General features: G+C 45.7%; 1 protein-coding gene across 1 annotated transcript in view; it reads left to right on the forward strand.

Moving 5' to 3' along the window:
- Positions 1-25,860, forward strand: part of IZUMO3 (IZUMO family member 3) — a 106,974-nt gene extending 81,114 nt beyond the window's left edge. The window contains exons 5-7 of the mRNA XM_077250631.1: positions 3,675-3,755; positions 11,780-11,870; positions 25,691-25,860. Coding sequence (XP_077106746.1) covers positions 3,675-3,755; positions 11,780-11,870; positions 25,691-25,799 — 281 coding nt within the window. The 3' untranslated portion in view covers positions 25,800-25,860. The remainder of the gene's footprint in view (positions 1-3,674; positions 3,756-11,779; positions 11,871-25,690) is intronic.
- Positions 25,861-27,603: the final 1,743 nt, after the last annotated feature.

Raw genomic sequence — 27,603 nt, forward strand, 5'->3', positions numbered from 1 at the left:
TGTAGACTTTCTTTTCTGACTTAATGGATCATAAAATGAATGATACCTGGGCATACTTATCCAGCTAAAATGAATATAGTTATGTAGTCACATATATATTCATAGAACTGATAAGTCAGGACATAATGTGCATTGAGGATTACCTACTGTAAACTGTGCATTACAGGACAAACATGTTTCCAGTATCAACCAATACATATATTGTCACGTAGTGACAAGGGACTGTGGTCACCTACACAGTCCCTCAAACTAAAGGTTCCCTAGCCTATCTCTGTCCCCCACATTACCATAAATGGTGGAGACGCCGGGGTCTCGTACATAGCTATGCTTCTAATTTAACCCTTATCTAAACCCTCCACCACCCAGGGAGGTGAGGGCCCGAAGTGTATAAGAAAACACTAACCAGACAGAGAGGGGTAAACAGACAGGGATAAAAGAAAACTACAATCACACAAATTCACTCACAAAACAGAGTGGGAAACAGGGGAGGTATAGGAAGGGGAAACAAAATGTGAGAGGATAAGGATAAACACTCAAACCAACTCCACGCAGCAGTCTCCAGAAAAACTCTAAAACTGCCTGCTCCAAACAATGAACTTTCTCATTCACCACCAAACCAGGAAGTAGAACTATCACTGGCAAATCTCATGTACCAGTGACCAGCATATATACCAGAGAGGAGTGACCAACACAGAGCAGCTGAGATAATTCAGGATGAAGAGCTCCAGTAGATCAACTGAACTGATTTACCCTTGCCATGACAGAGCAAGGAAAACCTGCACTGTTTAATAGGATGGTGAAGCAGTTCTAATACATGCAGGAGTTTGTGTAACCAGACGCCGTGATCTTCTGGCCCCTCTCTGTTGCTCTATTACATACAGATGTGTGTTTTTCACATACGAGTTTTATCTTTGTTCTTCATGGATAGAATGTGTACCCATTATACACTATGGGGCTGTTCACATGTCTGAGAATTATGCCGACAGAGGAGCACTGAGATGCCATCCTACTTGCATCCTAGTGCTGTCCGTCTGTCATGATTGTGTTAAATATGCTTATTTCGCACATTTATTTAATCAGGACTCTTTACCAGATGTCTCATAAAAATGTAGTGATTTATTGGATTGTCCACCAAAAAGCATCATCATTGCAGCAAAACATAAAATAGGTGGAATAGTTGCAGCGCCCCAGAGACCTGGTCGTTGCAGTAACGTCGCTCTGCCGCTAAGGGGAGTGATGGTACATCTGATGGCACTAAAAGAGTTCACCTGACCAGGTATCACAGTCACACATTACACTTCACACTCTGGCCACCAGGGGGAGCAAAAGGTTCTATGTATTAGGCCACTCCTCACACTCTGGTAAAACTGGGGGTTGGATAGGAAGTTAGAGAGAAGCTGACTGGGTTTTGCCCAGGTAACATCTAGTGAGATGAAAGCGTTACTTGGGAGGATTCAGGGGGGTCCCTGTCAGGGGTGGGATCCTGGCAGAGGCCTAGCAAAGGACAGATCGTTACGGAGCCGTGCCTGCACCTCATTGCGGCGGCATCTTAAGAAAGGACACGAAGCGAAGTATATTGTGGAGAAGTGAGAAACGAGATCACAGCACAAAGGCGATAGAACCAGAAGGAGTCGTGCCCCGAGATCGGCAGCATCCTTCTGAGGCGCGTAGCCGGCGGCCGGAACGCCGAGGAAGTAATAGACTCTACGCATTACTTTGAACTACGGCAGGGCAGTTAACTTTAGGTTGGCTGTCTCACCTTTTACACCTAATGAAGACAACGGAGGCAATTGTGGGAGAGGGGCGTCTCTAGGGTCCCTATAAAATAACTCCAGGCCTATCCCGTCATACGGGTGCGTCCTATCCATATCATCTGGGGGACAGAGAGAAAGAACAGAAACATACACGACAGTTGTGAGGATTATCCCGTGGTGCTCAGCAGGGAAGTACTACAACACCCAGGCGCTAGTAGGTAGGCTACTGATTTCCACCTGCAAAGGGAACTCTGGATGTGCCTTCGGACCGACCGGTCTCAGCCAGCCCTGTTAACAGTGCGCTGGATTGCGGATGCCGAAGCCTTCAGTAAAGAGGTAAAGAGACTTGAAACCCTGTGTCCTCGTTATTTACTGCGACCTACACCGTCACCTACATCTTTAATTGGGCGCCCCTTAGCAGGGCCACGGACCGGATCAGGCCACCGTGACATCCCCAGAACCGAGAGACCTGGTACCGAGTACCCCGCTGCCCTGCGCTTGGGGGCCGCTCCATAGTTACAAAGAGATTGTCCATTTGTCCATATCAAAGTTTGTTCCCCATCTTTCCTGAGATTCTGAATGGTAAATGGCGTCTGTCTCTGTCATGGAGTAGATGTCATCAAGAAGCACATGGCTACCAGCTGTTCATCCTGTCTGTGTGAAATCTGTAGTCCATAAAGAGTGAAAGAGGAGGCCCAAAGTGACAGCCCCCAAGTGACAGCCCCCCCAAGAGCTATGGATATGTATATTCCATAGAGCACGTGTTCTCTCTATATGGTGTTAACTTTTACTCTGAGCTAAATATACAGGAATAGCTTTTTTAATGTCAGCGAAAGGCAATGTGCTCAGTACAAAATTGAGTATAATAATAATTAAATAATTATTAATATTTAACAGATTGTTTGTTAGAAGTTTGGAAATCTCTATAAGTTTTTAGCTTTGTAAGCGTAAAAAATTGATGAAACATGAATTGTAAAAACAGACTCTGACCAAACTCTGCTGAAATCACAATCCAAACCCTAATGATAAGCGGTCTATTTTTTTGGTTTGACGAAAACTTCTTGACGTCTGAATGAAGTCTTGACATGAATGTATTTTTGGAGTGTTCATGTGGAGTAGTAATAATTGGTCACAGCTGTTATCTGCCATGATGTCGCTATGAATGGCGCATATCAGAGTGGGTGTCTGCCGTAACACACACATAATTATTAGCTGCAATATTATTGATTCAGAGCTTGGATCCAAGACATTTAAACCTTTTAAGACTTGGTCAATCCAAGTGGTTATTACAGAGATAAAAGGCTTTCTCAGTGGCTAGCAATGGGTTGCCACGTCTATATGCCTAATAGATTGCATAATACATTACATTAGTTGATCAATTGCTTAATTCCATGGTCTTCTAGTGGTAATTAAAAATGTGTCCAAATTTTATATTTTCCCAATATCCGCTTACAATGCAAACTTGTAAAAATATTTAACTCAAAATAGTGCAGTGCAAAGATCTAATACATTTGGCAAAAACATACACCTTTATGTGGCTACATTGCATTGGAAAATAAAGTTACAGCTTTCAAATGATAAAAATTCACATCTGTAAAAATGACCCGTGCACTACCACTTCATCCACACAGAGGACTCTTGTGAGTAGTGGGGTCCCGGAAGTCAGAACCCCAGAAATGATATATTTATCATAATAATAAATACACTTAATGGGTAAATGCCGTTAAAGGGTCAAAAAATCAAGAAAACCATTTCCTAAATCAAAATAAATTTGGATTATACAAATAAAAAATAATTTTCCCTTTATATAAAAAAATCATCATCTATAAAATGGAAATGCTGTACAGGCACATATTAGCTAAGAAGACGTGAAACAATCTGTTAGTATGTGTTTGTGAAATGTGACAACTGTGTTTCTAGCTGTAATCGAGGGACCGGTCCTTGACAGTAAGACGTGTCTTCGAATCAGAGCTCCGTGCTTCAAGGGATCTGTATGTGGAGGTAAACTTCATTTTTTTACTAGTTTTGGGTTATTCAGGTAATACACTATTGTTCCTTACATACAAATGCCCCGTTTTAGTAAAATGTTATTACTCACCAATTTACCATTAATAAAATGATGCTGAAGGTGCATGATCTGGAAGTTCACATGATTACCGAGGGCATTAAAAGGTAAAGCTTGTTCAGCTCATCCTATCTTACCAGGAACATGTACATTTATAGGGTTATTTAAAAAAATAACAAGTTATTCCCTACCGATGCTCGATGATCTCTTGGAGTCTGAGCACTGGGACCACCAGCATATGCATCACACCAGTACTATCCAATGTGTTATCAGATAGCACTCGCCCCGGTGGTGTGCTATGGGGCGGTGCTGATCTGATTTTTTTTCCATGCCTATTCAGTATGAGAAAATAATCATAGCATGCAGAGAGTGGATCCGCTAATCGCATGACGCGCACCCATACAAGTCTATGGGTGCGTGTAAAAAATTGGACTGTACTCAGAAGTCATTCAGATTGATTTCCACAGACTCAAACAGTCTGCCAGACATCATCTCCTCAGTGTGCTCTGGTTTTATCTTCCAAGAGAATCGGATCACACTAAATTGACACTTTGATCAAACTCTAATCAGAGTTTAATCAAAGTGTCAGTAACATAATCGATCCGGTTCTGTCACATGAGAGAAAATACCATCATGTGATCCGGCCTAAGAATTGCACTCCGCAGAGCTAGCTGACACTGGAGAAGATGTGCATGCTTCACTCATTGTCTATGGTATTGCCAGAAATCACCAAGTGCTATACTTGAGTATTTCTTGCTGTCCGATGGACAATGAAAGGAGCATAGCTCCATTTGAAATGGGATTGCAGAGCCCAGTTCTTGGGGATCCAATGCTCTGGTCTTGAAATCACTGTGGGTCACATTAAGGGTAACCTACCTCATCTTGTGAAATGGGTACAATTGCACACTGTAAAAACAAGCAACTGTGCAATTTTCCTCTTCTTAATAATCCCCTCAAAGAACAGAGGGATTTTTACTTCGATAATTTACTGCTTGTTGGCAAGGTTACCAGAAACCTTTGCAGTGTATCCATGGTATATGGCTGCTGTGGTGCTGGAAGGATTGCTTCTAGCACAGTAGCGTGAACCAGCATCACTGCCATGTCAGTCTTCATGAGTGAATTACCCACCAGCAGGCAGGAAACAGGGAGGCAGAGGAGCGGCACGTTCCTCAAGACAGAGAATTAGAAAACCCCTTTAAATGTGGGACAGGAAATAAATTGGGTTTACATATGGAGAGTCTTTACTAACCTTTAGGTCACAGGTAAATATACTTAGAGCCGAGGTTGGTAATGGCCCATCATACTTGGCCTACTTCTTTCTATATACAACTATGTGAATGCTTTTCTGCCCAATGACGACAAAAGTATTCTCGGAGTGATACCTTTATTGGCTAACCAGAAAATAATATATGTTTTTAGCTTTCAGAGCACAGTGGCTCCTTCTTCAGGCAAGATTACAAATAGAGTAATAAGAAAAAAGCACAACATTTAAAGGATATTACAGTAGGACATTAGTTCATGAGGTGGGAGAGGTGATACCTCCTAAAGATAAGCCAAGGAAATCACATTAAGGCCCCGTCTCACATAGCGAGATCGCTAGCGAGATCGCTGCTGAGTCACAAGTTTTGTGACGCAACAGCGACCTCAGTAGCGATCTCGCTATGTGTGACACGTACCAGCGATCAGGCCCCTGCTGCGAGATCGCTGGTCGTGTCGGAATGGCCTGGACCTTTTTTTGGTCGGTGAGGCCCCGCTGACATCACTGAATCGGTGTGTGTGACACCGATCCAGCGATGTCTTCACTGGTAACCAGGGTAAACATCGGGTTACTAAGCGCAGGGCCGCGCTTAGTAACCCGATGTTTACCCTGGTTACCAGCGTAAATGTAAAAAAAAACAAACAGTACATACTCGCCTTTCGGTGTCCAGGTCCCTTGCCGTCTGCTTCCTGCTCTCACTGAGTGCCGCCGTACAGTGAGAAGTGAGAGCACAGCAGTGACGTCACCGCTGCGCTCTGCTCTCGCTGTACGGCCGGATCTCAGTGAGAGCAGGAAGCAGACGGCAAGGGACCTGGACACCGAAAGGCGAGTATGTACTGTTTGTTTTTTTTACATTTACGCTGGTAACCAGGGTAAACATCGGGTTACTAAGCGCGGCCCTGCGCTTAGTAACCCGATGTTTACCCTGCTTACCCGGGTGCTGCAGGGGGACTTCGGCATCGTTGAAGACAGTTTCAACGATGCCGAAGTCGTTCCCCTGATCGTTGGTCGCTGGAGAGAGCTGTCTGTGTGACAGCTCCCCAGCGACCACACAGCGACTTACCAACGATCACGGCCAGGTCATATCGCTGGTCGTGATCGTTGGTAAATCGCTTAGTGAGACGGGGCCTTATGGCATTTTCTTATCTGCAGTCTGTCTGATGGAGGTGTGAGTTGTGTCCATGTAGTGAGTCATAAATCCAGGTGTTAAATGGAGTCTTAAGGCCCCGTCTCACATAGCGAGATCACTAGCGAGATCGCTGCTGAGTCACAAGTTTTGTGACGCAACAGCGACCTCAGTAGCGATCTCGCTATGTTTGACACGTACCAGCGACCAGGCCCCTGCTGCGAGATCGCTGGTCGTGTCGGAATGGCCTGGACCTTTTTTTGGTCGTTGGGGTCCCGCTGACATCACTGAATCGGTGTGTGACACGGATTCAGCGATGTCTTCACTGGTAACCAGGGTAAACATCGGGTTACTAAGCGCAGGGCCGCTCTTAGTAACCCGATGTTTACCCTGGTTACCATCGTAAATGTAAAAAAAAAAAAAACAGTACATACTCACATTCCAGTGTCCGTCAGGTCCCTTGCCGTCTGCTTCCCGCACTGACTGAGATCCGGCCGTAAAGTGAAAGCACAGCGGTGACGTCACCGCTCTGCTGTTAGGGCCGGCGCTCAGTCAGTGCAGGAAGCGGACGCCGGGGGACGCGAAGGTGAGTATGTAGTGTTTGTTTTTTTTACTTTTACGCTGGTAACCAGGGTAAACATCGGGTTACTAAGCGCGGCCCTGCACTTAGCAACCTGATGTTTACCCTGGTTACCCGGGGACCTCGGCATCGTTGGTCGCTGGAGAGCGGTCTGTGTGACAGCTCCCCAGCGACCACACAGCGACTAAACAGCGACGCTGCAGCGATCAGCATCGTTGTCTGTATCGCTGCAGCGTCGCTGTGTGTGACGGGGCCTCTAGTGTCAAAGAATTGAACATCTTAAACAGATTGAATTCCCAGATTCTTCTCTCTCTCTGTCGTCCTTAAAATGACCTTTTCGTATTAAGTATTATTTAGTATTTTAAATCTGTCATACTGTGTCCAGGTCCAGAGAAATGTTTTCCCACAGGAGTGTCCATTTCATTCCTGATTGTGTGTCTGTGTAGATTCATCCTAGTTTGTAGTTTTTGCATGGTTTCCCCAATATAGATACTTCCAGGGCACCTCGTACATTGTATCATGTACACCACATTGGAGGATGTACAAGAAAAGGAACCCGTGACCTTATAGTCCTGATTTGTGTTTGGTATGCAAACTGTATTTCTTGATTCTATGTGGGTACAAGTTTTGCATTTTTTGTTACATGAGAATGTGCCCGTCACTGATGGTGATTAATGGACACTTCTGATAGGGAGATTCCTTAAGTTAGGGGGCTGTTTGTAGGAGAGAAGTGGTAGTTCTGGGAATATTTTTCAGTGCATTGTCTCTGTGGAATATGGGTTGGAAATCAGCACCAATTTTCCTTCAGATACTCATGTGGAGGTTGTATGTGACCACAAGAGGCACACTGTTGTCCTCCCTCACTCCGCTCTCAATCCAGCAGGCTGCTTCTTGCGATCCTCATAGCTCTGTCGATCTGTTCATTTATTACCAGTGGTCTGGATGATATCCTTGTTGTAGGAATGTATTCCTCAGTGATGGCAGCTGTAGTAGTAAAGATGTTCAGAAGTAAAGATGTAAAGAACCCTATTTCCAGAACATTTGAATTGCAACAAATATGCACCATATGCATTTGTATAATTTATATCCTGGCTGCTGCATTTACTAACATCCACCATCCTTGCACAAACTCTTTACACTCCATCCTTCTCAGCCCCTCTATGTACCGCACTCTCTTCACAATGCAAACTGCACAGATCCCTTTAGTCCTACTATGCTACACAAGAGATGCTTTCACAAATCACTTAACCTTCTGCTCACTCTATCTATCCTCCTTCTTCTAGTCGCAGGAGATATATTCTCCCAACCCTGGCCCTTCATGTTATAGTCAGTTAAACCCCTCAGCTACTACATTTAGAAACCCCTCAAATCTCATTAATATTCCTTGCATACCTTCTGTCTCTTAACTGTGCCCTCTGAAATTCTCACTCAGTGTGTAATAAACTCTCCTTCATCTATGACTTCTTCCTTTCTGATTCTCTTAACTTTCTGGCTCTTACTGAAACCTGGATCCAGCAATCAGACCCAACAGCCTTTCCTGCTCTCTCATATGGTGGACTACATTTCTCTCATACCCCAAGATCAGACAATAGACCAGGTGGAGGTGTTGGGCTGCTCCTTTCAGGTTATCCTCCTAGTATCCTCACTTATCTTACCTCCTTTTGAGGTACACGCTGTCACTCTACAGCCCTTTGTCCCTGTGAGTGGCTGTTGTGTATTGCCCTCCTGGCCCCTCCAATCAGTTTCTTTATCAAGATAATAGAAAAACACTGGCACTCACCCTAGAACGCAATACTCCTCAACTGCTGGAATCAAACTGGGTAGTGCCCACCCGTATACGTAATATGTAGAATCAAATGGGGTAGAAACCGCGCTTGAGGAGAAAAATAATAGTAATGGAGTAATCCAAGGATATAGTGCTCCAAACAAAATAACAGTACTACTCCACAGAATGGAACAGTAATGGCAATAGTTAGATAGTAAAAATACAATCACTTAACGAACTGCCCACCTCCTAAACCTGCAATCATATCGCCAAAGAGAAAACTGAGGCTGTCAGCTTACCTATGTGTGTGAGGTGCTGCGGCGTGCTGATTGCAGACTGCAGATAACCGGTGTTGCGGCACTGTCTGTATCAAGCGTTGAAGCACTACGTGCGGTGCACTGCTGGAGGTTAGTTCATGTAATGGCCCGGGGTTGCGGCACTATCTGTGCCAGATGGTGGAGCGCGCTGTGGGACCAGGGGCACTCCGGCCGGTAGCGCTTACCTGGAAACCACGAGGAATTAAAAAAGATGGCCGGTAGGCTCCGCCTACTAGTGACATCACTTTTCTTTATCACTTTGCCCCTGGCTTCCCCATTTTCTATCCTGTGACATCCCCATCCTCATCATGGGAGACTTGAACATCCCCATTGGTTTTCTCCTCTCCCCTTCCGCCACTCACCTTTTATCTCTAACCTCTTCCTTTTGGCCTTTCACAGCTTACTAACTCTCCTGCGCATGAAGATGGAAATTCCTTGTACCTGGTCTCCTCCCGGCTCTGCTCGGTGCATGATTATACCTACTACCCTCTTCCACACTTATAGAAATATGCATGCCATTAGCAACCAGAAACTTATGAAGAATTTGCAGTCATCATTGGCCTCAATCTCCTCCCTCTCAGTACTGACTCTGCACTGAAACATTATAATGAAACACTGCAAAGTGCCCTAGATAAAACTGCACTTTCCTATACATAGAACAGCTCGGCACAGAAGGCGACAACCCTGGCACACGCTGCAAACGCCTTTCCAATAGCGGTGCTCTAGGTGTGCCTAACATCTGTGGAGAAAATCTAACCTGGCCAAAGACTTCATCCATTCTAAGTTTCTGCTTAAAACATACAACTGCTTTTCACATCTCCAAACAAAACATACTTCAACACCCTCATCACCTCACTATCCAACAATCCTAAATGTGTCTTTGACACTTTACATTCTCTCCTCAATCCAAGAGTGCAGGCCCCAACCACGGATCTCAGCGCTGACAATCTAAAAAAAGGAAATTTTCTCCCAATCCCCTCATACTGTGCACTGTCCTCCCTCCTCCACTGCATCTAGCTTACTCTTTGTCTTTGAACCAGTCACAGAAGAAGTGATCAGACTCCTTGCATCTTCTCGCCCTACTACTTGCACCAGTAACCCTATTCCCTCACATCTCCTCCAGTCCATTTCCCCAGCTGTCACCACTCACTTAACAAAAATATTCAACCTCTCTTTCTCTTCCGGTATCTTTCCCTTCTTAATTAAACATGCCATCATACATCCATTACTGAAAAAAACATCCCTGGACCAGAACTGTGCTGCAAACTATAGACATGTCTCTAATCTTCCCTTCATCTCTAAACTCCTGAAATGCTTGGTCCACTCCCGTCTAATCCACTATGTCTTAGATCATTCTCTTCTTGACCATCTACAATCCGGTTTCCACTCTTTACACTTTACTGAAACTGCCCTCACTAAAGTCTCTAATGATCTACTAGCAGCTAAATCTAATGGTCACTACTCCATGCTGATTCTCCTGGATCTTCCCCATAATCCTGTAGAATGTGAGGCCATGTGCACATGTTCAGGATTTTTTTCGCGTTTTTTTTGCTATAAAAACGTGATAAAAACGCGAAAAAAACGCTAACCTATGCCTCCTATTATTTACAGTGTATTCCACAATTTTTGTGCAAATGTTGCGATTTTTTCCGCGAAAAAATCGCATCGCGGAAAAAAAGCAACATGTTCATTAAAAATGCGGAATTGCGGGGATTCCGCACACCTAGGAGTGCATTGATCTGCTTACTTCCCGCACGGGGCTGTGCACACCATGCGGGAAGTAAGCAGATTATGTGCGGTTGGTACCCAGGGTGGAGGAGAGGAGACTCTCCTCCACGCACTGGGCACCATATAATTGGTCGAAAAAAAAGAATTAAAATAAAAAATAGCCATATACTCACCTTCGATGTCCCCGGAGTGTTCCCGCCTCTCACCGCTGCATGCTGCCGCTTCTGTTCCTATAGATGGTGTGGTTCAGGACCTGCGGTGACGTCACTGTCTTGTGATTGGTCGCGTGACCGCTCATGTGACCGCTCGCGACCAATCACAAGCCGTGACGTCACCGAAGGCCCTGAACCACACCGGCATCTATAGGAACGGAGGCTGCAGAGGGTGAGTATAACCATTTTTTTATTTTTTTTATTATTTTTAAACATTCTATCTTTTACTATAGATGCTGCATAAGTAGCATCTATAGTAAAAAGTTGGTCACACTTGTCAAACAGTATGTTTGACAAGTGTGACCAACCTGTCAGTCAGTTTTCCAAGCGATGCTACAGATCGCTTGGAAAACTTTAGCATTCTGCAAGCTAATTACGCTTGCAAAATGCTAAAAAACCGTGAAAAAAACGGAAAAAAACGCAAAAAAAAAAAATGCGGATTTCTTGCATAAAATTTCCAGTTTTCTTCAGGAAATTTCTGCAAGAAATCCGGACGTGTGCACATACCCTAAGCCCGCAAGGGTAGGGTCCGCGCCCCTCTGTATGTCTGTCATTGTTAGTTTGTTTACTGTAAGTGATATCTGTAACTTGTATGTAACCCCTTCTCATGTACAGCACCATGGAATCAATGGTGCTATATAAATAAATAAATAATAAATAATAATATTCTGGTAAGCCAAATAGGTATCACTCCGAGAATACTTTTGTCATCGTTGGGCATAAAAGAATTGACATAGATTTTTCTGGCTAACACGGTACCACATTGTAATTTGTAATTGTACATCACAACGTGCATCTGTTATCTGTTAAAGTATGAGACCAATATTAATAGGACTGCAGAGTTTTAAGTTTTAAATTCAGAGAGTTGCTTCATTTTCAATTTTAGATATCCTGGAACAGCCATATACTTTTCATATAAATAACGTGTTGTGTATAGATTATTTTTTTTGTGTCTGTCCTATATTTTCTCATAGAGCCAGATGATCTACAGACAGAAAAGAAAGAAATAGCCCTCTTTCTATCTCTAACTTTGGAGATTGTCATCATGTTCGCCATTATGATATTGTAAGTTGGTTTGTAAAACCAGAAAAATGTTATAAATCTGTTTCTAATTTTATTGGGCCTAAAAGTATAGTCTAAAACAGGAGTGGGGAACCTCAGTCTCACGGGCCATTTACGGCCGTGATGACCTTTTTCTCCAGCCCCCGGGCAGATTCCTGGGGACCACAGTGCTTGGGCTGGTAGCAGTGTTTTGATGGCCACCAGCCTTTTAATCTCATCTTACGCTGTGAGCACGTGCATGCAGCGTTCATTACTTAACACTGAGGGGCATGCAGTGAAAGATTACACCCTGACACCAGTGCCAGCGTCAAGACTTACTTTGCACTTTGTTAGCACACAATTTTTACTGCCCCCGAAGGGTGGTTTAAATATCCAAATTTCCCTTGGCAGAAAAAAAGGTTCCCCACCCCTGGTCTAACAGCATGATGGATAATAAAGAGGCAAATTCATGTATAAATCTATGCAGCTGCTCCGAGATGTGATGATGTTACCACATTACAATCTGAATGCTTAGCAGAAAAGGTGAACAAGAATGTATAAAAAGAGAGATCCCATGAGAAATGTTCATATTGTGTGAAATATTGACATTTTCATTGCCCCACAAGTACTTGCTGCTATCAACCATAAAAGGAATGCCAAGTTATTTACATTTATATACCTACTGTGGAAATGCTTTTCACTTGGGTGCATGGTAAGGTAACACAGGAACCATTTCCATCTAAATGTCCATTCTGGTTTATTGGTGCTTCACAAGCCATGCCACAAGCAAAGGAAAATAAATGGCCTTTCAGTGCAGGCAAAACAAAGTAAACAGTTCTTAATAAAGTCACTTAAAGGTACCGTCACACTAAGCGACGCTGCAGCGATAGCGACAGCAATGCCGATCGCTGCAGCGTCGCTGTGTGGTCGCTGGAGAGCTGTCACACAGACCGCTCTCCAGCGACCAGCGATGCCGAGGTCCCCGGGTAACCAGGGTAAACATCGGGTTGCTAAGCGCAGGGCCGCGCTTAGTAACCCGATGTTTACCCTGGTTACCAGCGTAAAAGTTAAAAAAACAAACAGTACATGCTCACCTGCGCGTCCCCCAGCCTCTGCATCCTGACGCTGACTGAGCTCCGGCCCTAACAGCAGAGCGGTGACGTCACCGCTGTTGCTTTCACTTTCAGTTTAGGGCCGGCGCTTTAGTGTCAGGAAGCAGAGGCTGGGGGACGAGCAGGTGAGCATGTACTGTTTGTTTTTTTAACTTTTACGCTGGTAACCAGGGTAAACATCGGGTTACTAAGCGCGGCCCTGCGCTTAGTAACCCGATGTTTACCCTGGTTACCAGTGTAAAATATCGCTGGTATCGTCGCTTTTGCTGTCAAACACGGCGATACACGGCGACCTAGCGACCAAATAATGTGCAGACCTTCTAGCAGCGACCAGCAATTTCACAGCGGGATCCAGATCGCTGCTGCGTGTCAAATACAGCGATATCGCCATCCAGGTCGCTGCAACGTCACGGATTGCTGGCGATATCGCCTAGTGTGACGGTACCTTTAGAGATAGTCCAGGACATACAGGCTAGATAACACACAGGCCGGATCCAGTATACCAGCTTAGTCTTGAGATAACACACAGGAGGCCTTCTTAACTCCACACACACAGACCATGTGTCAGACAGACTCCATTTTACCTTATGAACCACACCCATGGGTGGGTATGTGTGCAGCCAGACCCACCCATCTCTCAAAAAAACCTGGCCCAGATACATAAATCAAGCCTCTTAGTACTATATGCACTAGAGAATTACCCCAGGTTTACATCACAGAAGACAACCACCTCCGTGATACATACCTCTTGTCAACTATGTGTCTGGCAGCCACTTTGTAGACATCCCCCCTCTGCCTACAGCTGTGGGGCTTGACAACTTCTACCACTAGACACTGGATTCTCGAGAAGGCTTCGGCATTACCATGTAGCTTCCCGGCTCTGTGTTCTGCTTGGAAGCTGAAATCCTGCAGTACTAGAAACCAGCGGGTAACTAGAGCTTTTTTACCCTTTTACTTCCTCAACCACCTGAGTTGGGAATGGTTGGATAGTAATTTAAATTTTTGCCCTAACGGATAGTATTCTAACATGTACAACGCCCAGCTTATGGCCAAGCATTCCTTTTCTACAATGGAATAATTTTTCTCACATGCCTACTTAGGTAGAGAACGGGGTGTTCCTCACCGTTTATCTCCTGAGAAAGGACTGTTCCTAATCTGACTTCTTAGGCATCAATCTGGAGTACAAATTCCTTCTTAAAGTGGGGAGCAACCAGAACCGTCTGCTTACAGAGCTACTTTCAGTTCTTGAAAGTTCTTGAAAGTTCTTGCGCTCCTGAGCAGGCGAACTTGTCTGCCCTGACCAGGACACAGCAAAATACTGCAGTGCGCAGGAGCACAATGCTGGGGAGACTGTATGGATGATGTAGGGACGCATCATTCACATGAAGCAAGAAGGAGGACGGCATAGCAAGAAGAATGGGGGGCAGCGACAACCCTTGGACCGGATCACCCAGCAGGCGAGTATAATAAAAGGTCTGTTTCTTGTCTTGCAGGTTGCATTGGGAACAGATATACAGCATTATAGAATGCTGTATATCTGGCCTGACAGGTGTTGGTCTTATCAAGTATTTATACAGTGAAGGAAATTAGTATTTGATCCCTTGCTGATTTTGTAAGTTTGCCCACTGACAAAGACATGACCAGTCTATAATTTTAAAGGTAGGTTAATTTTAACATTTTGAGAGAGAATATCAAAAATAAAATCCAGAAAATCACATTATATAAATTATATAAATTTATTTGCATTTTTGCAGTGAGAAATATTATCTATATTTAGATAAGTCCCCATCCAGGTCCCCATATTGTAGATATGTTCCCATCTAGGTTCCCATCTTGTAGATATTTCCCCATCCAGGTCCTCATATTGTAGTTATGTCCCTAGGTTTTAGAGGAGGAAAATAGAAAAAAAAAAAAGTGAAGGAAAAAATGTGGTCAATTCTGTAGTAATATCCCCCATCCCCCATTCTGGTATATATTTCCCCAATCCAGGTATGCATGGCCCCCTCATCCCCATCCTGGTATGCATGGCCCCCTCATCCCCATCCTGGTATGCATGGTCTCCTCATCCCCATCCTGGTATGCATGGTCTCCTCATCCCCATCCTGGAATGCATGGCCCCCTCATCCCCATCCTGGAATGCATGGCCCCCTCATCCCCATCCTGGTATGCATGGCCCCCTCATCCCCATCCTGGAATGCATGACCCCCTCATCCCCATCCTGGTATGCATGGCCCCCTCATCCCCATCCTGGTATGCATGGCCTCCTCATCCCCATCCTGGTATGCATGGCCCCCTCATCCCCATGCTGGTATGCATGGTCTCCTCATCTCCATCCTGGTATGCATGGCCCCCTCATCCCCATCCTGGTGTGCATGGCCCCCTCATCCCCATCCTGGAATGCATGGCCTCCTCATCTCCATCCTGGTATGCATGGCCCCCTCATCCCCATGCTGGTATGCATGTTCTCCTCATCCCCATCCTGGTATGCATGGCCCCCTCATCCCCATCCTGGTGTGCATGGCCCCCTCATCCCCATCCTGGAATGCATGGCCTCCTCATCCCCATCCTGGTATGCATGGCCACCGCATCCCCATCCTGGTATGCATGGCCTTCTCATCCCCATCCTGGTATGCATGACCTCCTCATCCCCATCCTGGTATGCATGGCCTCCTCATCCCCATCCTGGTGTGCATGGCCTCCTCATCCCCATCCTAGTATGCAGGGCCTCCTCATCCCCATCCTGGTATGCATGGCCCTCTCATCCTCATCCTGGTATGCATGGCCTCCTCATCCCCATCCTGGTATGCATGGCCCCCTCATCCCCATGCTGGTATGCATGTTCTCCTCATCCCCATCCTGGTATGCATGGCCCCCTCATCCCCATCCTGGTGTGCATGGCCCCCTCATCCCCATCCTGGAATGCATGGCCTCCTCATCCCCATCCTGGTGTGCATGGCCCCCTCATCCCCATCCTGGTATGCATGGCCTCCTCATCCCCATCCTGGTATGCATGGCCTCCTCATCCCCATCCTGGTGTGCATGGCCTCCTCATCCCCATCCTAGTATGCATGGCCTCCTCATCCCCATCCTGGTATGCATGGCCTCCTCATCCCCATCCTGGTATGCATGGCCTCCTCATCCCCATCCTGGTGTGCATGGCCCTCTCATCCTCATCCTGGTATGCATGGCCTCCTCATCCCCATCCTGGTATGCATGGCCCTCTCATCCTCATCCTGGTATGCATGGCCTCCTCATCCCCATCCTGGTATGCATGGCCTCCTCATCCCCATCCTGGTATGCATGGCCTCCTCATCCCCATCCTGGTATGCATGGCCCCCTCATCCCCATCCTGTAATTCCTAAAAAGTCAGCTGTGAATGAAACTGCAACTTTTTGAAATACAATTGTACCTGACTTATTGAGTGCGAAGGTTATCATTCCGTATTAGGCTATGTGCACACGTTACGGATTTTGCTGCGGATCTGCAGCAGCTTTCCATGCGTTTACAGTACAATGTAAACCTATGGAAAACGCAATCCGCAGTGCCCATGCTGCGGAAAAAAACGCGCGGAAACGCTGCAGTTTAGATTCCGCAGCATGTCAATTCTTTGTGCGGATTCCGCAGCGGTTTACACCTGATCCATAATAGGAATCCGCAGGTGTAAAACCTCAGGTGGAATCCGCACAAAATCCTCATAAAAACCGCGGTAAATCCACAGGTAAAACGCAGTGCTTTTTACCTGCGGATTTATGAAATCCGCTGCGGAAAAATCTGCAGCCCTCAAAAATACGTGTGCACATAACCTTAAAGAGAAATTAATATTTACTGCTCTGAATTGTATTGAATGTGTGTCTAAGGGCGCACATTGTTGAAATAAAACACTGCCATCAGCGGATCCCCTTAACCGGGCAGTGCTGCCAACGGGTCTACAGTGCCTGAGGATCATGAAGCAGCCTCAGGGGCCGCATGTGGCCCACAGGCCGCCTATTGTAGACCCCTGATATGGTGGTAGACATCAGTTCCACAGAACATTTCAGTGATTATGGTTCTGGTATATACATTATAGTGAATTACAGCTGATGTTCTTTCTTTTTGGGGTCGTTAACTTTTCTTGTTTTTTTTTCCCTTCCATCTGGTTCAGACAAACATGTCAACTTCTTCCAGCCACAACTGCAGAGTTTTTAAGAAAGAACATTTGACTTCTTACATTTCCAGCAACATATCTGTTCCCATTCCCCCCCAAATTCCCCATCCTGGGTGCACGTACTGGGTGGAATAGTGACCCAATACTTCAAAAATTGTGTCATTACTATGATCACTCTTTCCCCCAAAAAAACAGATAATATGCCAAATAGAGAGTGCTCCTAAAAAATAGTGTTCCATAAAAAGTATTAATGACCTCACTATGCTACCTAAAAAGTAATAAGGCCATGAATGCATTTTTGAAAGCTATGTCGAAAGTGTCCCTTAAAGCAATAAAATGTGCCAATAAAGTAACAATATCCCCTTAAAAATTATTAATGCCCCCCCGAGTACCCAATTAAAATTAATATTGCCTCCATTTAAACAAAAAAAAAAGTCCTCTTAGTGCTCCCCCAGCTCTGTATACATAGTATTGTGGTCACGACAGTTCTCCATATAAAGTATGATGATGTCCACAGCCCCCCCTAGATACATTATTAGGCTCTCCAGCACCCAACATACAACATAATGCCCTCTACAGCTCCCTATACACATTATGATGTCCTCACAGCATCCTTATATACAGTTATGATAACCCCACCGCTCACGATATACACTCTGATGGCCCCAACTGCTTCCTATATATATTATGATGTCCCCACTGCCCCAATATACAGTATTGCTCCCTATATACATTATCATGTCCAGACAACACCCAATATGCAGTATTATGTCTCCCATATCCCCTATTTTCAGCATGATGGCCCCCACAGTTCCCTATATGTAGTATGATGGCCAGACAGCCCTCTTATATTTAGTATGATGGACCCACACTCCCCCTAACTTAATTCTCCTGAGGGGCCACATGAGAGACCGTGACCATTGTGGAGGGCCGAACCAATAAGCCGAAATTAATTCTGCTCAATATTAATATCGATATATTATAGTAACATAGTAACATAGTTATTAAGGTTGAAGGAAGACTTTAAGTCCATCTAGTTCAACCCATAGCCTAACCTAACATGCCCTATCATGTTGATCCAGAGGAAGGCAAAAAAAACCATGTAGCAGAGTAAGCTCCACATTGGGGAAAAAAACTCCTTCCCGACTCCACATACGGCAATCAGACTAGTTCCCTGGATCAACGCCCTATCAAGGAATCTAGTATGTATAACCTGTAACATTATTCTTATCAAGAAAGGCATCCAGTCCCCTCTTAAATTTAAATAATGAATCACTCATTACAACATCATACGGCAGAGAGTTCTATAGTCTCACTGCTCTTACAGTAAAGAATCTGCGTCTGTTATTATGCTTTAACCTTCTTTCCTCCAAACGTAGAGGATGCCCCCTTGTCCCTGTCTCAGGTCTATGATTAAAAAGATCATCCGAAAAGTCTTTGTACTGTCCCCTCATATATTTATACATTAACATAAGATCACCCCTTAGCCTTCATTTTTTCCAAACTAAATAGCCCCAAGTGTAATAACCTATCTTGGTATTGCAGACCCCCCAGTCCTCTAATAACCTTGGTCGCTCTTCTCTGCACCCGCTCTAGTTCAGCTTTGTCTTTCTTATACACCGGAGACCAGAACAGTACACAGTATTCTATGTGTGGCCGAACTAGTGACTTGTATAGAGGTAAAATTATGTTCTCCTCATGAGCATCTATGCCTCTTTTAATACATCCCATTATTTTATTTGCCTTTGTAGCAGCTGCCTGACACTGGCCACTAAATGTGAGTTTGTCATCCACCCATACTCCCAGGTCTTTTTCATTGACGGTTTTGCCCAGAGTTTTAGAATTAAGCACATAGTTATACTTCTTATTACTTCTACCCAAGTGCATGACCTTACATTTATCCCCATTAAAGCTCATTTGCCATATATCAGCCCAAGCTTCTAGTTTACATAAATCATCCTGTAATATAAAATTGTCCTCCCCTGTATTGATTACCCTGCAGAGTTTAGTGTCATCTGCAAATATTGAAATTCTACTCTGTATGCCCCCTGCAAGGTCATTAATAAATATGTTAAAAAGAAGAGGGCCCAATACTGACCCCTGTGGTACCCCACTGCTAACCGCGACCCAGTCCAAGTGTGCTCCATTAATAACCACCCTTTGTTTCCTATCCCTGAGCCAGCTCTTAACCCACTTACACATATTTTCCCCTATCCCCATTATTCTCATTTTATGTATCAACCTTTTGTGTGGCACCGTATCAAAAGCTTTTGAAAAGTCCATATACACTACGTCCACTGGGTTCCCTTGGTCCAGTCTGGAACTTACCTCTTCATAGAAATTGATCAGATTAGTCTGACAGGAACGGTCCCTAGTAAACCCATGTTGATATTGGGTCATGAGGTTATTCCTCTTCAGATACTCCAGCATAGCATCCCTTAGAATACCCTCCAGGATTTTACCCAATATAATTATTATAATATTTTTAATTTTATTAATATTAATTGTATAACTTAATATTGAGTAGAATTAAAAATGCTGACATCCCCTATATATAGTTTGAACCAGAGTACAGCCCCTTCTGTATATCGCATGAGCCCCCAACAGCCTCTTATATGCAGCATGAGCCCCACACAGCCTCCCCCCATATGGATCATGAACCCCACACAGCCTCCCCCATATGCGGCATGAGCCTCACACAGCCTCCCTATATACAGCATGAGCCCCACACAGCCTCCTTATATATACTGCATGAGCCTCACACAGCCTTCCTATATACAGCATGAGCCCCACACAGCCTCACTATATACAGCATGAGCACCACAGGCCTCCCCATGCACAGTATGAGCCCCACACAGCCTCCCCATGTACAGCATAAGCCCCACACAGCCTCCCCATATACAGCATGAGCCCCACACAGCCTCCCCATGTACTGCATGAGCCCCCACACAGCCTTCCTATATACACTGCATGTCACCCCCATAGCCTCCCCATGTGAAGCATGTCACCCCCATGTGCAGCACCATGTCACCCCCATGTCACCCCACGTGTGCGGCACCATGTCGCCCCACGTGTGCGGCGCAATGTCACACTCCCATATCCTCCCCATGCCCTCCCAAACAGCCCATACACATGAGAAAAAAAAACACACCACATACCTCGATCCCGTTCCCTGACGCTCTGCTTCTCTCCCTGCCTCCACTCACACGCTGATTGGTGGAGGAAGTGGTCGAAGGCCTCTCCTCCACCAAAGGAGTCAGCGGCGGCTCAGCTCAGAGCCATGAAGCGATGGCCAGGGGACCACCACGGTGCAGGAAGACTACTGTACACAAGATGAGGTGCAAACAACAAAGGGTAGATTTATTGGAGGGCAAGGAATGAAGGGAATGAGGAAGATGCAAACAGGGGTATACAATGGCAACAGACAATTTACAAGAGTTATGAACTTTAACTTTTCCGTAAAACAGCAAGGTGCTACAACTATTGCAGACTCAAAATATGTCTAACAAGCAAATGTAAACAATAAACGAGTGATGATGCTACTCTATGTATAACCTCCCTGGCCTTTACTAAGCAGGCCACACGGCTCCCGTGTACTGACTATTGAAGCCTACACTAGGCCCTAACAGGTGCACCAAACAGGAACAGACTCACGGTGATGTTGGAGAATCAGATCCAGTCCCAGGGGGCCCCAGCAGTCTAATGTGGTGGTGCGCACGGCTTTCTGTCAGCTCTGTGAAACGTGGTCTTCTCCTTGCTTCTGGATCCTAGGGATGCTCCTGGAAATCCTTTCTCTGTATCTTCGTGGCTCTCTTGCAGCTATATCAGGACACAGTTCTTCTTTCTTTCAGCTATCAGCACAAAAATTCCTCTCTGCACCAGCCTGAGCTCACACACGCTGCTCCAGCTCCACACCTGCACTCTGCACAGACTAGTTCATTACAACGATTATTGCAGGGGAGAATCAGAACATTCCATCATGCCAGACAAGGGGGTGCAGCCTCTTAAAGTGACAGCATGTTCCTTACTGTCCATAACAGCACCACCCTCTTACAGCCGCACATGGAGACAGCGAGCGGGCAGGCACCGTGCGGCCCGTGGACCTTAAACTTCCAGCCCCACAGCTGTCTCGATCTGTGGGCCGGACTGAAACAGCCAGAGGGCTGGAGGTGGCCCGTGGGCCGCACTTTGCCCAGGCCTGTTCTAGACAGTGAAATCTTATGACTGGGAGATAGTACTGAAGCCTCGAAGGCAACTAACAATTGTTATCACAAGGAAACATTATTCACATTCTATACCACAGCAGCATTTATGTCTTCAGGGGGAACTAATTAATATTTTAACCAACCGGTCTTACACAGTCTTATTTACCTGCTTTTCTTTGTGTCCTTTCATGGGCGTTTGTTGTATCCCTTATTCCTGGGATACTCTCTCATTTACCTTAAGGTACTTTCACACTGAGCAACTTTACATCGAGAACGACAACGATCCGTGACGTTGCAGCGTCCTGGATAGCGATCTCGTTGTGTTTGACACGCAGCAGCTGGTCGGAGCTAGAAGTCCAGAACTTTATTTCGTCATCAGATCACCCCCTGTCATCGCTGGATCGGTGTGTGTGACACCGATCCAGCGATGTGTTCACTTGTAACCAGGGTAAATATCGGGTTACTAAGTGCAGGGCCGCGCTTAGTAACCCGATATTTACCCTGGTTACCATTGTAAAAGTAAAAAAAACACTACATACTCACCTTCTGAAGTCTGTCACATCCCCCAGCGTCCACGCGCTGCTGCAGAGAGCCTTAACTGCACTGTGTCAGCACCAGCCGTAAAGCAGAGCACAGCGGTGACATCACCGCTGTTACTGCCGGCGCCGCTGACACATTCCGTGCAGGAAGCTCTCTGCAGCAGCGCGTGGACGCCGGGGGACGTGACAGACTTCAGAAGGTGAGTATGTAGTGTTTTTTTTTACTTTTACAATGGTAACCAGGGTAAATATCGGGTTACTAAGCGCGGCCCTGCACTTAGTAACCCGATGTTTACCCTGGTTACCCGGGTGCTGCAGGGGGACTTCGGCATCGTTGAAGACAGTTTCAACGATGCCGAAGTCTTTCCCCTGATCGTTGGTCACTGGAGAGAGCTGTCTGTGTGACAGCTCCCCAGCGACCACACAAAGACTTACCAACGATCACGATCGCTGGTCGTGATCGTTGGTAAGTAGTTTAGTGTGACGGTACCTTTACTCCTATTTGCTTACAGGAACTATTATCTTCTTTGAGGCTTCTTATTAGTTAAGGATATCTCCTTTTTTTGTACTATTGGATTCAGAATATGTAAACTGTATTATATAGACTGATTATCTGCAGTGCACTGCATCTTAGCGCACCCCGATGCACATAGTGGAGGGGTCTGGGGGGCCCTTACATGACCCTCCAGTTGTCACTTATCCTTAACCTCTTTTTCTTATCTTTCAGGATACATCGGGGGGCTTATCTACAGCATTACAGAATGCTGTAGATAAGCCCCTGATGCCGGTGGACTTAGCTCACCTTCAGTTTTGGGGGTGACAGGTTCCCTTTCAGCCTGTTTGGCTTTTTAAATTGTTTTTAAATGTATTTCTTGTCTTGCTTGTTTTTTTGTACTTTACTTTTTGTGTTTACTAATGGTGATCCATGCCTGTTTGCGCACTCCTCTTTTTTCTTAATTGCATTTTTGTTAGGGTACCGTCTCACAGTGGCACTTTGGTCGCTACGACGGCACGATCCATGACGTTCCAGCGATATACATACGATCTCGCTGTGTGTGACACGCTACTGCGATCAGGGACCCCGCTGAGAATCGTACGTCGTAGCAGATCGTTTGAAACTTTCTTTCGTCGCTGGATCACCCGCTGTCATCGCTGGATCGGTGTGTGTGACACCGATCCAGCGATGTGTTCGCTTGTAACCAGGTTAAATATCGGGTTACTAAGCGCAGGGCCGCTTGTAAAGTAAAAGCAGAGCACAGGGGTGACGTCACCGCTGTGCTGTGCTTTACGGCCGGCACTGACACAGTCAGTGCGGGAAGCTGACGGCGAGGGACGTGGCAGACACCGGAATGTGAGTATGTAGTGTTTTTTTTTTTTTACATTTACAATGGTAACCAGGGTAAACATCGGGTTACTAAGCGCGGCCCTGCGCTTAGTAACCCGATGTTTACCCTGGTTACCCGGGGACTTCGGCATCGTTGGTCGCTGGAGAGCTGTCTGTGTGACAGCTCCTCAGCGACCACACAACGACTTACCAACGATCACGGCCAGGTCGTATCGATAGTCGTGATCGTTGGTAAATCGTTTAGTGTAACAGTACCCTTAGTGTGTGGCCAGTGATCCTGCACATTTATATCGTAGTAGTGCCCTCAGTTCATCTCTATGTCTTCAGGGGGAACATAGCAGCTGGTCCATTTCCTTACAGTATGATGGCCCCATAATCCCTCTATATACAGTATGATGTCCACACAGTTCCAAGTATAGAGTATGAATGCTTGTGGATCCTGACTGTGTCACTGGATTGAACTGTATTGGTATCATGTTTGTACTGATGTAACTAGGGGAAACCGGGGTGTTTGTCCTGACCGAGGTCACCCACTAACACACGACTGTAGACACCCAACCCCCTTGTACATGCAATACAGGACTGACACCACTTTTTCCCCAGTTACCTTCTCTTTTGTGGTCACCGCAGTCCAGGCAATGAGAGTCCAGGCATGCAACTGTTTTCCAACAGGAAAGTAACTTTTAATGACTGATGAGAGGATGTAGGCAAAAGAGACAATTTCAACATTGGATTCCTATTCTCTCCCTGACACTTGCCGTACCCACAACGGCTGCAGTAGCTGAAGTTCACAGAAGTCCAGTCGCTGGGATCTGGGTGCTTAAAACCCCTTCAGCGGGGGGCCCTTCCAAAGTCCTGGAGACCCGTGTTGCAGTCCTTTAGTCCGTAGGTCCCTCTTAAGGTCCTTGAGTCCAGGGCCACAGATCTCTCCCATCCAGGAGTCTGGCAATGCCCCGTCTGCAGCATATGTCTGCCTTCAATCAAGGTGGCTGGGCTACTGACTAGGAAGCAGCAGTTTCCTATCTCGTCACAGTTGCTGACCCAGCCCACAATATTAACTAGTTCTGTCCCTGCCTCTAGTATGTGCATTACAAACAGCACATCTAACAGTACAAGACACAGAAGGATAACATCAAGGCATAAAACACACGACCATACATAGACATTTTACATTAAAGAAAGGAAGAAGGAATCAATATCACCATTACACACTGAACGGGAAACCACTGGGTAAATCTGACAGGGAGAAGGACTTGGGGATCCTAGTTAATGATAAACTTACCTGGAGCAGCCAGTGCCAGGCAGCAGCTGCCAAGGCAAACAGGATCATGGGGTGCATTAAAAGAGGTCTGGATACACATGATGAGAGCATTATACTGCCTCTGTACAAATCCCTAGTTAGACCGCACATGGAGTACTGTGTCCAGTTTTGGGCACCGGTGCTCAGGAAGGATATAATGGAACTAGAGAGAGTACAAAGGAGGGCAACAAAGTTAATAAAGGGGATGGGAGAACTACAATACCCAGATAGATTAGCGAAATTAGGATTATTTAGTCTAGAAAAAAGACGACTGAGGGGCGATCTAATAACCATGTATAAGTATATAAGGGGACAATACAAATATCTTGCTGAGGATCTGTTTATACCAAGGAAGGTGACGGGCACAAGGGGGCATTCTTTGCGTCTGGAGGAGAGAAGGTTTTTCCACCAACATAGAAGAGGATTCTTTACTGTTAGGGCAGTGAGAATCTGGAATTGCTTGCCTGAGGAGGTGGTGATGGCGAACTCAGTCGAGGGGTTCAAGAGAGGCCTGGATGTCTTCCTGGAGCAGAACAATATTGTATCATACAATTATTAGGTTCTGTAGAAGGATGTAGAACTGGGGATTTATTATGATGGAATATAGGAATATAGGCTGAACTGGATGGACAAATGTCTTTTTTCGGCCTTACTAACTATGTTACTATGTTACTATATTAATACATACTACCAGATACATCAGGTCAAATATAAAGCAGTGTTATAACTTATTTACATAAAAGGCACGGGGGTCACATGAAAGGAGGGTAGGGCACAACTGAGGGGACCTGCCACCCCCTTACACATTTCAATGTGGCAGTTGTCATAGACCCTGGGCAGGGAAAGAAGTTAGCGGCTGGAGCCCTATATCTTTCATCCTAGCAACGCCTCTGCCCTGAACCGGAAACTCGCCTCTCCATAACTTGTTGTGTCCCCGTGCGGTTGGCGGGTGCGTCAAAACAATGCATCCGCATACATCCGCATGTCCTGCGTACCCAATGTTAAACATAAGTACGCAGGACGCATGCAGAAGTATGCGGAAGTAGGCGGGGCTTAACGGAGGACGTACGCAGCCCTCCGCAAAGCCCCCAAACGCTAATGTGAACTTAGCCTTAGACTGTGCAATGCTTAGCACAGGGCCTCAGAATAATATGTAGACCTTAATTCAACAGCAATATTAACCAATTGTTTTTCTTTAGGTGTTACCATTACTATAAAATGAAGACCACACAAATAAAAGAAAAAATACTCAAACTCATGTGGAGGAAGAAAACAGAAGATATAGAGGAGGGAAGCAGGCATATATGACCGGAGCCACCCATGAACAAGATGTACATTATTGTCTTATGTATCCTGCCAAAATTAAAAATACAAAGAAGTTGAACAAGGTGTATGAAACAAAATGAATATGTGCTATGAAAGCTGCTTTGTGAAAGAATGAGTTATGTATCCAAGGGCTTCCAAATTTCATCAGGTAACCTATCCCCAAAGTCAGGCTCGGACTGGCCCACCGGAGAACAGGAGGATTCTCCGGTGGGCCCAGGCACTGACACCTGCTTGCATACTAGCCAGCAGCTGCCTAGGGCCCCCACTGCTCCATGGGCCCCTTGCCAGTGGCTATAGGGCCCCTGAGTCAAGGGGGCCCACCCTGTGCTAGTAGCAGCAGCTGGAGACAGGATCTTGTCCCCGCTGCTAAAGCCAAATAAATATTCTCGCTTCCCCATGCTCTTTAATAGCAGGCAGCGTTAGCCGCATGGTGCAGCTAACACTGCCCGCATGTAAAGCCGCACCACACACACACACACACTCACAAAGTACCGCACATCCGCACACATAACAGTTGGGTATACGTGAATCCCCATGAATTTCTCTACCAACCTTTTATCCAAACCTCTTTATCCCATTCATCCTATCGGCCCAACTACCTTATCTGAAATAAAGACTTACCACATTGATATTTGGATAAGTTGGCCACAGCAGCCATTTTATTAACACATAACAAAAACAGTTTATTTATTAAACATTAACCACGGGGAGGGCGGTCCTCGAAGCCCCAAAACTGTAATAAACTTGGCCTCCAGACCAGAAAACTTGGACTCCATATCTGTAAAACTTGGCCTCCAGGTCGCGTCTTGCCTCTAGCCGCTACGCTCCAGCTCAGAGACGCCCATAGACTCACCCGGCCAATTTCCTTCAAAATTACCCACGGATCCCAGTTATCACCTCCACGTGATCTATTTTGTTCCGTTCCAATTTTATCCACCCAAGGGGGGAGTCCAGGGCCTTTGAGATCCCCCCCTCCGATACACCATTTCTATCACTACCAACCTCGAGGACCTCCCCCCCCCCCCACGCCGTGCTGCCTCGACAAAAAAAAACAAAAAACATACCATCCTATTTCAACCAATACAATGACAGTATCCCCTTTTCCTCCCCCCCTTTTTTTTTTTTTTAAATAACTTCCTTGACTTCACCTATTATCGCCCCGAAGTAACCAAAAAAAGGGAGGGTGGGTGGTAGCTTGCTTTCAGTATAGTGGGGTACCTAAAATGGTTGCCCCACAGAGATGGCTGTTGTTCCTTATACTGCTCATTCTTACTCCACCTCCTCTCCCTATTACCCCTCCCCCTAGCCAAACCTCATTCCCCAATTCAAACTTGTTAACCCTTCCCTGCCCAACTTTCCTTCTTTCCGATGCTCCCTCATGTAGTCTCACTTAACCCTGTCATGGCGTCCTCCCTTCAAAGGCCTGCGGCCCAGTACGGCCTTACTTGACAGTTGGGTATATGTGAATCCCCATGAATTTCTCTACCAACCTTTTATCCAAACCTCTTTATCCCATTCATCCTATCGGCCCAACTACCTTATCTGAAATAAAGACTTAGCACATTGTTATTTGGATAAGTTGGCCACAGCAGCCATTTTCTTAACACATAACAAAAACCGTTTATTTATTAAACATTAACCACGGGGAGGGCGGTCCTCGAAGCCCCAAAACTGTAATAAACTTGGCCTCCAGACCATAAAACTTGGCCTCCATATCAGTAAAACTTGGCCTCCAGGTCGCGTCTTGCCTCTAGCCGCTACGCTCCAGCTCAGAGACGCCCATAGA

Source organism: Ranitomeya variabilis, chromosome 4, assembly GCF_051348905.1.
Source record: "Ranitomeya variabilis isolate aRanVar5 chromosome 4, aRanVar5.hap1, whole genome shotgun sequence".
Taxonomy (NCBI): Eukaryota; Metazoa; Chordata; class Amphibia; order Anura; family Dendrobatidae; genus Ranitomeya; species Ranitomeya variabilis.